A 14,195-nucleotide genomic window follows, 5' to 3' on the forward strand; every position below is an offset into this window, starting at 1 on the left:
ATTTTTAAATTAAATATCTTATTTCTTTATTATAATGAACTGAAACTTATATGATTTGCATTTTCCACTAATTTTAATGGATAGAATTTCAAGAGTTGCTACAAGATGGCTCATGTTAGAGACCTTGATGATATCTCCCCTAGGGTCATTAGCACAGGAGCTGATAAGACCATAGTTTCCTAAGCAAATCTCTTTGACATTTCCCTTCAGGATACACGCAAAAGAAAAAGTCACTTGAATTTGTTCTGTACATAGTATTGGATATATTCAGTTAAAAAATTATCAATATGGAGGTACATGGGAAGGGTTAGAAGGAGTCAATGAAGAGGGAAAATTATGTGAGTGTATATTTAAGCTTCAACAAATGAAAATTATTTTGTGCATTTAAAATTAATATTAAAAATTGCAGACACATGACATTTACAAATTTCTGTCTTGATTTCATTGCTACAAGCCTGACATTGTTAGTAAAATGTTGTATTTATTTCCCCCAGGAGACATCATACAAACCAACTGTTGTATGTGTCCTGTGATGGGCTATTCCTTCAGGTATACACTAGCCATGATGCCAAAGTTATAAAAGCTAGAATTTAGGCTTCAGGTAAAAATTCATGTCTTAGTTTTGTTTTGTTTTTTGAAACAGGGTTTCTCTGTAGGATATCTTGGAACTTGCAAAGTAGACCAAGCTGGCCACGAACTCCAGAGATCTACCTATCTATGCCTTCTGAGTGCTGGGATTAAAGGCATGGGCTACCACCATCCAGTAAAATTTTACATTTATATAAAGATTAAGACCATACCTCTGACATTGACAGATTAGAGAACTGTGGGGGTTATAATTTCAAGCAACTAGATAAGCACCTAAACAAAATATCAAGAGACATTTGAAAAATTAACTTTAAAGCAATGGAAAAGATATTTACAAAGCTTTCTTGTAGCATGAGGCAGGACTTGGGACCTTATTGCATTTGTGAATTTCCCAGAACCACCCACTACAGGAAAGAATTCTTTACAATTTTCATTAGCAGACATTAGATACATATAGAGAGAGTAAGCAGCCTAGCATGAATGACTGGAGTGTTCACAGGGAAAGCACAATTTCTACTCCTACTTCACTTCTGCCTGACAAGGAATGAAAGAGCACTTAATGCTGGGTAGAAAAGATGTTTTCAAATGCATTATAAAGCAGGGAATCTTGACTCAACTCTGGAAAGGTGAGACGAAAGTACAAATGCTTTTCCAAGCCCAGGCATGTCTGAAAATGGAGAGAAAGAGAGAGTGTCCTGTCGCTAACAGGGTCCAAGAAGAAGGTCAAGTGCCAGTGTGATGGTCAGTCCCATCCTCAAAATAACTGAATGCTAATGATCATGATAAGAAAGACAATGCACATGTTCTGGGAAGTCCTTGCCAGACAATATCCAGTCATCCTCCTGCAGCAGCTGTGGAAATTTAGGAAATCCTGCTGCTGCTCATCTGTTTGTTCATCTATAAAACAGGAGAAATATCATTATCTAGTCCTGTAGAAAATGGAATAACATGAGAGATGAAAATGCTTCAGCTATGGAGATCTGTGGAGATGCCAGATCTTCAGCAGAAGCATTGTGTAAAGGACTCTGCAAACAGGTCAAAAGTCAGCAGGAGTGGGAAGAAGAGGCTCCTGGAAGAGCACCAGGGAGTCAGTGCTTTAGGAGACAGCTCCTCCAAGCTGTGCCTCTGGCTTAGCCTGATGTGGGATTGAAGCTGACTCATACACATTCCCTCACTCTCACTTCAAGTGATAAGCATGCAACATCCTGACACACTGTTTTTGGGAACTAGTACAATGATTTTTACTTTTGTTGCCAAAGAACAATAAAGTGGGTACATGCTGTCCGTCCCTGCCATCTATACCTCCGCAGACTTATGCCACAATGTTCAATACCATTTGCCCTTAAAATTAACCAGAGATGTGCTACTCTCCCAGAAATGGGTGTGTTGGGTGACAGTTTATTTATATAAACATTTTCTTGAACATAGAAAACATCTTAGACATATTTAACATTTAGTTCTGTGGTACCTGCAGGTAGCTCTGTCATAATCATAATTTATGCTACGGTAAGAAAGCTGACTTAAAGGCTAATAAAAGAAAACAACAGAGCCTAGGGAGATGGCTCAGTGGATAAAGTTTTTACTAGACCACTGTGAGGACCAGAGCTCAGATCCCAGAAACCCACAAGAAACTCGGACAAGTGTGGCAGGATGAGCTGGAAGAGCTGATGATAGGATAAAGGATGAGGGTACCCTTGTCTAAAGAGAAATAAATGTAAATCTTAACCCCGGATTTAGTTTCTCTGGAAGATTGTAATTTGTCCCTTCCCACTTCCCTGATATTTCTTCTCTTGCTCCTGGACAGATATTGGGTGAGAAGCAAGGTAAGGAAGGAAAGATTTGTTCTGGCTTACAGTCTACGGGCTCTGTCCATCACAGCAGGAAAGGCAGGGCAGCAGGAAGATGGAGACAGTTGTTTACCCAGGATCAGTTAGGAAGCAGAGAGTGGATAGGAAATGAGTGTGGCTGAGGAGATTCAAGACCCTCCCCTAGTGGCTGATATTGTCCATCAGGGCTCCACCTCCTACAGATTACACAGCAGGGAATCACACGTTCAAACTCATGAGCCTATGGAGTGCATTTCACATTCCAACAACAGCACACAGATAGTCTTATGCATAGACTATTATACTTGATGAGTTATTCGAAATCGACCTAGAGATAAATCCTTGGTACCAGGCTTACAGAAAGAAATTAAAAATATATACAAGGAAGTCATCATCACAAATGAAATTTCCAACCAATATTTATTTGCTGAAGCTCTGCTTTGCTTCAGGCATACAAAATAGAACTTTAAGGTATGACATCAAAAAATTAAGACATCAAACTGTTCAAAGGGTGGAGTAGATGGCAGGGAAGTAAGGCTTTTAGTAAGGCTGTGAGCTTCCTACAAGGTAGCAAACTAGCAAAGGAACAAACTGAAGAAGTAACTGGGTTCTACTGTTCTGTGTATAACCAGCAGCCATGGGACCTCAAGCTGATGTCAAAGAGAATAGTGCTGCATGGATTAAACAAGCTGGTACATAAAAAGCGTCAGACATGGTGCTTGCATGCTTAACAGATTATGCATTAAACATGCTCTCAGTATCAACTGCAAAATAGTTATTGCTGTTATTTTCTGAAGAACCTGTCACTGTTCTTAGTATGTACCAAACCTTAGCATTTGCTGACTGAATACTGCTGAATGGAAGGACACTGTAAGGAAAATGAACAACAAAGCCCAGAGAAGTTGGAAACGCTCCCCTCTAGTTCTCTCACTCTGAGAATTTTCTAGCAGAAACATTTCACTTTCTTTTTTTATATTGTTTCACATGGTTGTGGTTGTTGGTTTGCCAAAGTATGCTAAAAAAACAATGGGACTGTCTTCTCGATTGCTAGCACCTCTCAGTAGATCCTTGAGTTTTCTACCCTTTCATTAAATAATATGAAACACTACAGTTCTCCTACATTTTACTTGGATGGCCTCAAAGGTTTGAGACAGGCTAAAAGAGCAAATGAATGCCAGGGACGTGGTTAACAAACCCAGATCCTTTACAGCAGGGGTCCATGTTTCTGAGGCTGATTGGAAGAAATGACATTGCTTCCCTCAGTCTTTTGATCCTGGTGAACACATCTGCACTCCCCAAAGCATACTGGTATTCATTTATTTATTACCTATTGTAAAACTAGGTTCTGGGAGGAAATCAGAAAAACACAAACCAGTGAAGTAATGGTCCTGTATTCAAGTCCTTGCTATCACTCAGCCACCAAGTGTATGTGGCATGTGACATTTCATACTGGGTTCCAGCTGTCTCTTATTGACAAGAGTGCATCCTTGGAATCAATGGCTCTCCAGTCACAAGAGTGTAAGTTCAGATCAACTCTTTCTTATGTAAGAACATTATTATCATGATAAAGCATGAGGAACCTTGCATGCAGGAATTTGGGGGATTCCCTGGTAGGCAAGGGTGACCTAGATGGAGAGAGAAACATGCCAGGCAGACAGAGCTTAAAGGGGGAAGGAAAGGGGTAAAGAATGAGCAAAAAAGGTAAAGATACACAGAGACAGAGAAAGGACAGAAGAGAAAAGGGAGACAGGGAAAGTCCTGTCATCCCCAGGGAAAATAGCTGGAAAGAGAAGAGAGGAGTAGGAAAGAGAAGAGCAGAAAGAGAGCATAAGTGGGCAGAGGTCTTTTAAAGGGGTCATTTGCACCTGCACTGACCAGGATACTGTCTAAGTGCATTCTGCCAGGTGCCAGGGACAGGACAGCATAATGCCTGAATCCTTACAATTATAATCTTGGAAAATGTAAGAACTTGTTTTCCACTTCGGTTTGATTTATAGGGTGGGTGAAAACACCATTGGTTAGTTTGATAAGGATAAAATGAGCTACACCCAATACACTCTCTGCATGGAGCACACAATGGTGCACTTGGTGGTGTTTTCTTTTAACTTTAGTTACTAATGTAAATTATTCAGTATCGCCACAATTACAATTATAATCTGTAGTACAGAACTCAGGATGGCGGCACAGCAGCAAACTGGACAACAACACCAGAAAACAGAATTAACACAAAAAAGAAGTGGAGGGAAAGGAACACATAAACCACCAAAACCAAGTCCACTTAACAAAAAAGTATGGAGGTCATTCCTAAATAAAGACACCAAGTCTATCTGAGAAAATGGAGCACTCATAACTGGTTAACTGTGCTGTGTAAATCAGGAAGACTTATGGCTAGGAACCAGGCTATATATTGGAGGCCTCTACCCAGATATATGTAAACAAATGCTACACTACAACTGTAAACTCACAGCTTTAGACTTATGAAATTTGAGTCAAAATCTACAAATTATATGCGTATTTTTTACACCTTTAAGTTTTCTATAAATAAACAAATTCAATGCACTTGAAGTCCAGTTTGAAATATGTGTGGGAGAAGCCACACTGAACCCAGGGCCTCCTCTAGGGGAGGATGAAGTCTAATCTCTACTCCTTTAATACTCTAGATGGAGTGTTAGAATTTGAATTACCTGTTTGCTTCCAAAGAACCAGACCTCATGGTCTGAACCTTCATGATTGGAGAAAATGAAACAAAAGAACAATAAAAACATCAGCCCCTGGAAGGATATCTACAAACATCCCTTACTTTTGTGGATGTGTTTCATTCTATTGCTTAAAAGCAATAGCTGGAGCACAGAAAGAATAACAGTCAAATAATCCAATGAGTATAAAAAGGAAAGCAAAAGTGTGCTCCTTAGCTCTGACCTAATGCTCTTTCAACTCAGAGTCCCATAAGACAGTCCAACAAAGGAAGATAAATTACATCAAAACCCAAACAAAAACAATTACAGGTCATGTGATGGAAATGTACAGGCTAAGGTAAGCTATATCTGCCTAGATCATAGTAAAGGAATGCCATGGTGCAAAAATAAGATGAAAAAAAAATACCTAGACATTCAGAATTAGTTTCAAAGTTAACATTTTGATGATCCCTCATAAAAGGCCTCACCCTTTCCATGGAGCAGAAGAGGGATGGGATGGGGGTTGGTGGGGGGCATGGGAGAAAGGGAAGAAGAGGGACTTGAGACTGATACATAAAATAAGATTGTTTCTAATAAAAAGAAAAAAGAAAAAATATTTCTCTGAAAAACAATACTTTCATTGCAGTTAATACTTTTCATACAATCAAATCAACTGACTATGAATTAGACATTTAGATCAAAATTGGAAACATTTCTGTTTCTTGTAATTCTAAAGATTTTATACTGCTTTTATCCTCAGTATTTTAAACGTAGCCCTCCTTACACACTTCCTAAGGCAGTCTTTGTGCTCACTAATTTTATCTCACTGAAGACTTCTTAATCCTATCCTTTTAGATGAAAAGCAGGAAGATCTAAGCAAGACTGAGGACTAGCCTGGTCTACATAGCAAGTTCTAGGGCCAGCCAAGATTACATGGATAGAACCTGTCTTCAAAATATAAACTGTGTTTTTTCTTTCAACCTCTAAGTGCTGCACTAGTGTCCAGTATGGTGCAAATGAAAGAGAGTCAATATGAGTGAGGAATAAAATACTCCTCAATTGCACTAGAAAGCATGGGAATGAGAAGGCATAGAACTTCTCAGCTATCCAGTTGCACAGAGAAGCCAGGCATGGCGCTACATAGCTGTAATCCCTATACTTGAAAGGCTGAGGAAGCAAAGTTGAGACTTTAATAATGGACGAGATCCTAACTTAAATAAGAGAAAGAAATAATAAATAAATAAATAAATAAATAAATAAATAAATAAATAAGCATGTATGCTGGCTAATATTTTAACCAAGATTTAGCTACCAATCTTGGGTCTTAGGGGTTAGTTTTGGCTCCAAACACCACGCTAGGTTGATATATTGAAGAGTATCAATGATATTGATAGCTAGTCTTTGTCGCTGACCCATCCATAACCCAAACCAAAAACAACAGCAAAATTTATGAAGAAAATATTATAACACTAGGAATATTTTATGTCATGTTTACAGTCACTTTGACAGAAGTTAAAGATATTAAGGTACCTTTATCAGAACTTGAACTCTGCTGCCTGTAGTGTATTTATTAGTATAATATAATATTATACTTTCAAATAAAAGTGCAGACACATGAGGATCGGGAAAGTAAAGTGAGAAAAAAAAACACATGAATACAGATCTTGCCAAGAGACACAGAATACTTAAGGAAATATATTGGATAAATACTAATTTCTTAAATTTAATGAAATAAATTGTGGCTCCAAGTGGTTCTTTGGGAAGAGAAAGTACAACATATATATATATATATATATACATATATATATGTATATATATATATATATATATATATATGAAATTTTGTATCCATTCATATTGCATAAATGCAAAGTGGTGTTATACGTTAGAAAAAATAGATTATTTTCAAATTTATTGCAAGTTTTAAAAAGAAATACTCATTCTGTACTCTTAGTATGAACAAACTCTGCAACTTCGTAAAGGCCATTCATCTTAGGTATCAAAATAAATTATGCTCAGAATTAGCTAGGACCTACTGATTTTCTTAAATTAATCATTGTCTTAGGATTAATACAGTAATGACAACTTTGAAAAAGTCAGTTCCCTTTTCCTGTCGGGAAGCTACCACATTGCACCAAACATATTTCAAGCATAAAACTTACTCATTAATACAGTAACTTTTTTTTTTATTAGAGAAAGTTATTTGACAGCATAACATAGTTTGTGTTTGCTTTGTTTCAAAGATTGTTACTACCTTACTGCTGCTGTAAATGTTTTCCTAACGCAGAAGAATAATTTTGCATTTGGAAGTGATCCTGAGTGTGGACTTGAGTTGCTGTCCTGAACTCTCTTGGACCAGTTGCAGGAGAGAACTCGAATCCTTCAATGCAGCAGCCACACCAGGCTGTTAACTTGAGCAGTCTGCAAACAAAGAGACTCACCTCAGGCTCAGGGACAGCAGCTGTTGCTTGGACTTCAGCAGTTCCCCAACTTGAAAACTGGCAGAGCCCAGGAAGCTCCTCTGAAAACAATGAAGAATGTTTTCCATCAAGTTTCTGTTCTCACACCAATTATACAGAGTTAGTTTTGAAAAGAACAAACTACTGACTCTATTAGCCCCCAAAGTTTTACTGCCAGAAAGACAATGCTGAAATATCAACTTGGCTACAGACAGACATTGACAGCCTGGGAAATAACAACAAGTGAAATACAGCAGTCAGGACTTTCCCACTAGCTATAATTTCCTCCCCATAAGAAAACTAAGGTCAAAAAAGATGCTAAACTTTCAATATTCACCAAGATATACACTTACTAAAGTTCCTCAAATCGCTGGCAGCAGCAGTTCCATGTTCAAGATATGAGAAAGTCTGCCTCTTGGAGCTATTTTTACATGGCTCTGTGTGAGTTATAAATAGAAAGACAAAATTTCTCCCCATCACAGAAGCATTCAGAAGCATTTACTTCCTTTTGTTGTTTTTTTACTAGCTTAGGACAACTTCATCCCAAACACACAAATAAATAGTCCTTCAGTTGTTTTCTAAAGTTACTTTTTAAATATCTCACAACTGGGTTTCATGTTTACCAGGAACCATTGGCTATCTATCAACTCTTTTCAACTCAATGTAAAGAATTCAAACTGTAAAATGTTCTTTTCTCTTTCTCGGGATTGCAATCTTTTGACTGTTCCTGTCTACTTCTAATTTGAATGTGACAAATTTATGACGTAAATTCCCCAAAAGAGTATTTATTACATTCCTCTAGGGCAGTGACTAAACATAAAAGAATCAAAACCATATAGTCATGCATGTCATTGCTGATGGCAGTGTGTGAAGCCCCGTAAGAGGCCAACAGCACAGCTCCCAGACTTCATCTTAGCACAGCTCTGCTACAAGACTGTGCTTGAAAGAGAAGCTGGGATAAAGTACCTGAGACAGTGGGATGCTTTCAGAGGAAAATAGAAAATCATTCCACATACCAAAAGAGATAGTCTATATCCTGACTTATTGCTGAAAGAAAAAAGCCTGGTCAAAATGTTTTTCTAATATATATATATATATATTGCTTTCAGTTTTGTACATTTGGATGAACAAGGAAGCCGGGATGATGAATCAGATCCCCTGAAATTACAGCTACAAACAATTGTGAGCTGCCACATGTGTACTAAAAACTAAAATAGGGTCCTTTGCAAGAGCAGCAAGTATTCTCAACTGCTGAGCCATTTCTCCAGGCCCAAGTCAAAATATTTGAATGTCTTTTTAAAACTCTAATGTACAATAACAGGTTCAGAAGGGCTTAAAGACAGACATCTGAAGACACAACTTGGTTTTGAAATTATATACAACTCTATTAATATTTTCCCCAATTAAAAAAACTTGAAGTTCACAATGCTGTTATATGCACCCAGTCACCAAGAATTGGGAATTCTAAACTCATGTTGTTAGATGGAAAATTACTGGGTCAAACCAGAGGAATTCGGAGCAATAGGGTAAGTATGAATGGAAGCAGAAAGCCAACATCCAGGACCTTACCAACATAATAAGGAATCTGATTGACTGGTGAACAAGGGCAGAGGGCAGAGGACACACCAAGCCCACTGAGGCACTTTACCTCCTTCAGAGAGACTCAAGAGCCGACAGGAACAGAAAGCACTGTCTCACACACTCTCTGTGGAGTCTCTGGGCTTTTCTTCCATTTATATTGAACACCACCTGATATATTTAAATGGGTTATCTTAAACCCCTACAAAAAATTGAGATTTCAAGTTCTGCAAAGATGATTATTTTCTGTTATACTCTGCTGAATACACACTAAAGAAGGGGAACAAAATGTCAACTGACGACAAATGAAAGACTAACGGACCCCAGTTTTCATTTATTTATTTGTGAAACAAATCTTGATCAATAACCTAGAAATCACTGCATAGCACAGGGTAGCCTTGAACATACAATAATCCCCCTGTCTCAGGCTGCTTAGGCCTGAATTACCAGGTCAATCACATTCTTTTAATACAAGGGGAAGACACACTCATTTTGCAATTATTTATAAATCACTGTAACTCACAAAAATGAGGATAAAAAATAACCACAGTGTACAAATAATATACCAGTCCAGAAATTTAAATCTTTGTAAAATTTGTATTTTTCTGCTTTTTAAAATGTGTGTGTGTGTGTGTGTGTGTGTGTGTGTGTGTGTGTGTGTGTGTGTGTGTTGGGGCTCGGTGTATGTATGTGAATGCAGGTTTCCTGGGATGCTGGATTTCCATGGAGTTGGAGTTACTAATGGTTGTGGGCTGCCATGTGGATGCTGGAAGTCAAGACTGAAACTTCTGAAAGAGGACCAGTTTCACTTAAGTACTGAGTCATCTCTCTAGACCACACTATAAACTCTTTCAGTGATAATTGGGGGTTTAACTTAAATACTTGTATCTTATTCTATTCATTATTCATTTTCCAACAACATTCTCGACAGACTACTAATTTCATAAAACACTTGACTTCTAAGCTTGCTTGATGCACCCTTTAAAATTGAATAGGTCTATAGTTAAGTAAAATAAAGTAATACATGCATGATAACCTGGTGGTCTTTTTTGCTATAAAATAGCAATTGTCTCAGACTTGAATTCTGCAACTACAGACAGGTGGATTGCCTAATTTTAGGGATGAGCTATGGACACATCAAATGCACAGCTTCAAGTAAGATTGATGACAACAACAAAGGACTGTCTCTGTCTACTGGACCAGGAGCCCTTTCAGAAGTAGACCTGGAGCTGTCAGTCTCAGAGACAAGCCCAAGGTTGTTACCAGAAGGTCACATGTCATACATTATGCTGTACAGTGTACCAGGGATGATGACCCTGAGGCAAACACTACCACCATAACTATGGTCAGCCCAGGCTGGATTTCTGCCTGGATCTGACACATCAAAGTTTTCCAAACTAAGACACACTAGAAGTTAGTATTGGTAAAGGCCTGATAGCATACTTGCCAAATGAGATGAGACATTACTTAGCTATGAAAGTTTATTTTACTCAATACCTAATTTTATATAGAGACTTTATGTTGTATGAAATAAAATGTCAAAATGCACAATTTTGTTAATTTTTCTTTATATATTCACATACTAATTAAAATAAAATTATATCACTTTTCCTTTTCCCTTTCCTCCATCCAGACTCTTTCATGTCCCATCCTTCTAATCCCTTCCATACCGCCCCACTCTTAAACTGATAGCTTATTTTTCTTTATAATTGTCTATATGTATGAATATATTTATCTACATGCACACACACACACGTACACACACACACACACACATGAATACCCATGGAGAGGGGAAAAACAACAAACAATGCTAGTGTAAAACCATAGTAATACAGAGCTGTATTTGTCTGTGTGCTTTATAATAAAGCAAACTATTCATGCCACGATATTATGATTGTCATTTTAGCCATCAAATAACAATTGGTATATATATCCATGTATTTATTATTATGTATATTGTATATATATAATACATGAATATATAAATACAATTTTATGTATATATATAAAATGTGTGTGTGTGTGTGTGTGTGTGTGTGTGTGTTGAGTTTATTTTTATTGTTTGTGTGCATATGGTTCCAGGACTGACCACTTTGTCTTGGATTCTCCAATCAGGGAGCTCATCTTTGGGAAAGCTTAATTCTTCCTCTCCCAGCAGTTGTTAGTTGTCTGTAGTTTTCTGTCTTGGGGGCAGGGGAGGGGTGAGATTGCTCTCTGTCACTGTGGCAAGACTTCTGATGTGTCATTGTTCAAATCTACTTGATAGAGCATGTCTAAGACAGGAGATCACTCAGCAGAATTCCTGGCCCTCTGGCTGTTACAGTCTTTCTGCGCCCACTTCCATGCAGTTCCCTAAAATTCCATTTTTACAACAGTATATAATTGTTTTACACTACAACACAGTGTGCCCATAGTGGCTCCTCTGATCACTATAAAGGAAGCTGACTTAGGTACAAAACTACCCACAGTGCCACAAGCTGGCAAACCTCCATCATGAAGGATCATCTCACAAGGTCTTCGCTCAAAGGGTAGTCCTTAATGCTACTGTTGACATGGTGCTCCTAAAAACTTTCCAAATGCTGTATAGAGCCTTGTCGCCCAAATGAATTAACTAGTAGTTCCATAGCTTAAAATGTGACTACTCCAAGTAGAGGGATCAATAAAACTTAAAATGTCCACTAGGTATGGAAAATAGAAACATAGACAATAACAGTAAGAGTTTATGAATAATCCCCAAACTAAAGAGTATTTTATGGTAGGTCATCTACTGAAGAATTATGTATTTGTTATGAATACAGTTCAAAAAGTATAAGGACACAAATTGGCATCTATTTGGCTGAACCACTAGGAAAACACTTGAATACGTCCAGAAAATGCTGCTTAATTTATGCCCAGAAATAAGTGGAATACAGTTGTAGGAACCCAAGTGAAAGCTTTTAGCTTATTCTGGCATAAGTGTTCATAAGGACAGTGTCACATGGGCACTATGTTCTTGACCAACAGCTTCAACTCTTAAACCTTTTAGTAACATTCAAAGAAATACCATATATTTAACAGTGGTCCTTCATAGGGGCTCAACATGTGTTAAATCTTCACTGTGCAGAATAACATAACTCACTATGATGACTCATCCTTATTAAAGACAATACTATCTGTATGCGGGATTGGTTTAGTGATCACACTTAGCAAGTTACTTGAGTGCTAACATCATAAAACATGCTAGATTCTCACGTGTTAGTATGATCTTTTCTAGACTCTTCTCTGTTTTGTCTATAATTTGTACTCTTATGGCTCTAAATGGAAGAGACAGCAGTTAGTAAACTAAAACAGAATGCTCCTTGATTATTTTAATGAAAAAGTTTAGGCATGAACCTAGAAGTATTGAAGTGAACAAAGTCAAGAAGTCCTAGCAGTGTGCCAATAATGCAGAAATCTAATTTCCAAATTTTCATCACTACTGGTGCTTCTTTCTATTGTTGTTAAGTAGGAATTACTTCCTTTAAAGACTCTGTTCTCAATGATACATAAAGGGCAGAAAGTTGATGGGAGATGCCATTCTGTAAATATGTTTCTTGTATTGGTTAGTGAATAAAGCACTGTTGGTCAATAGGAAAGCAAGATAGGCAGGACTAGGAGACTAGGAGGAGAGAGGAAGTAGTAGGGAGGAGTCAAGATGGAAGACAGAGAGAGCAGAACACCTGCCCCTCTCTCCAGTAAGATAAGACTACATGGAAATGCTTAGATTAATAGAAATGGGTTAATAATTAAGACAGAGCTAGCCGATAAGAAATGATAGTAACAGGTCAACAGTATTGTATCAAATACAGAGTCTCTGTATTTGCATATTATTTGGGGCTGCATGGCAGTGGGACCTGGCCAGCAGGGAAAAACCTACTCATAACAGAAAGTAAGCACAACCTCCTAGACAGTTCATGTTTTCTAAATGTGAGAAGGATGTTGGCCTGAATTTAGCATCTTACTCTTCCAAATAGGAAGATAAGGACTATGATATCTGATGTAGTGCTCAGATTGTACAATACCATAGGGAAAGGAACAGGAAATGGGCAGTCTGGTGTTCAAATTCCTTTCTGTACTTATGATATTGGAAACATTTCTCAAAATTAAAAAATAGCACAAAACAAAAATTCCTAACAGATTAATTTTAGGCCACTTTGTCATTTTATGAACACTGGATGGTTGGCTGGTACAACAGTCACATCACAGAATCTCAACTAAGACTTTATTTGAGGCAAGGAATTATAGCTGAGTTTTTGTCAAATAATGGGACACAATATCAAATGTACCCCATCTCAGGTTCAGGGAACCTCCTTCATGAGCCAGGACCCACAGGAAAGTGCTGAAAAGGAAAGTTTAATAGAACTGGCCAGGTATCCACCCCCAAGACATCTCATTATCAAAAATGTAGGGTTGCAGTAAAGAAGGCCAGAGTTCTATGTAGGTGCTATTCTCCAAGAAAATATGTCTATGTCCAAGGTTGGTAGAGTTTTGTCCTAACAAAATGGGTCACTTGTAAAGACTAGAAGAATCAAAGCCATGTCCCTCCTTTAAAGATAGAGGTTGCTCTCCTTTGGAAATAATGGACAATATAATGCTGAACATCATTGGGTCCTGCATAAAGAGACAGTAGAGAGGTGGCTGAACCCAAGAGAGAACACACCAGTGAAAATGTCTGTGGGGCTTATATATGATATGGTAAATGCACAGGAGTTTCCATGGGTCAAGCATGTAACACAGAAGATGGCTCTTGGGCATTCATGTGACTAGAAGGAATCTTGGCAGTAAGAGTGCAGGGTTAGAAGAGGTCAGACAGTGAAAGAGCTGACCCTGAGCTATATCCTCCATGACAAGGACATAAGCCACAGGGAAAACACAAAAGATCCCTTGAATGGACTCCACAGGGAGCCAGAATTTCTGTATTAGCCATACTGAGGAATCTGGCAGGTGTCAAAACCATCCAAAGGGCCATACCTGCATCTTGGCAAACAGTGCAGCCTCTGTCACCTACTCCCCTATGTCATAGCCTGAGCAGTAAGAAGAGGACAAAC

General features: G+C 38.0%; 1 protein-coding gene across 3 annotated transcripts in view; it reads right to left on the bottom strand.

The window, feature by feature from the left end:
• Nucleotides 1–14,195, bottom strand: part of Inpp4b (inositol polyphosphate-4-phosphatase type II B) — a 330,540-nt gene that overhangs the window by 212,602 nt on the left and 103,743 nt on the right. For 2 of the 3 annotated variants that reach the window (XM_051205838.1, XM_051205837.1), the window contains exon 6: nucleotides 7,531–7,610. In XM_051205838.1, the coding sequence (XP_051061795.1) occupies nucleotides 7,531–7,610 (80 nt within the window). Of the gene's footprint in view, nucleotides 1–7,530; nucleotides 7,611–7,901; nucleotides 7,939–14,195 lie in introns of those variants that run through there. The other variant, XM_051205839.1, reaches the window with a different exon arrangement.

The sequence above is a fragment of the Phodopus roborovskii genome, unplaced genomic scaffold, assembly GCF_943737965.1.
Source record: "Phodopus roborovskii unplaced genomic scaffold, PHOROB, whole genome shotgun sequence".
Taxonomy (NCBI): domain Eukaryota; kingdom Metazoa; phylum Chordata; class Mammalia; order Rodentia; family Cricetidae; genus Phodopus; species Phodopus roborovskii.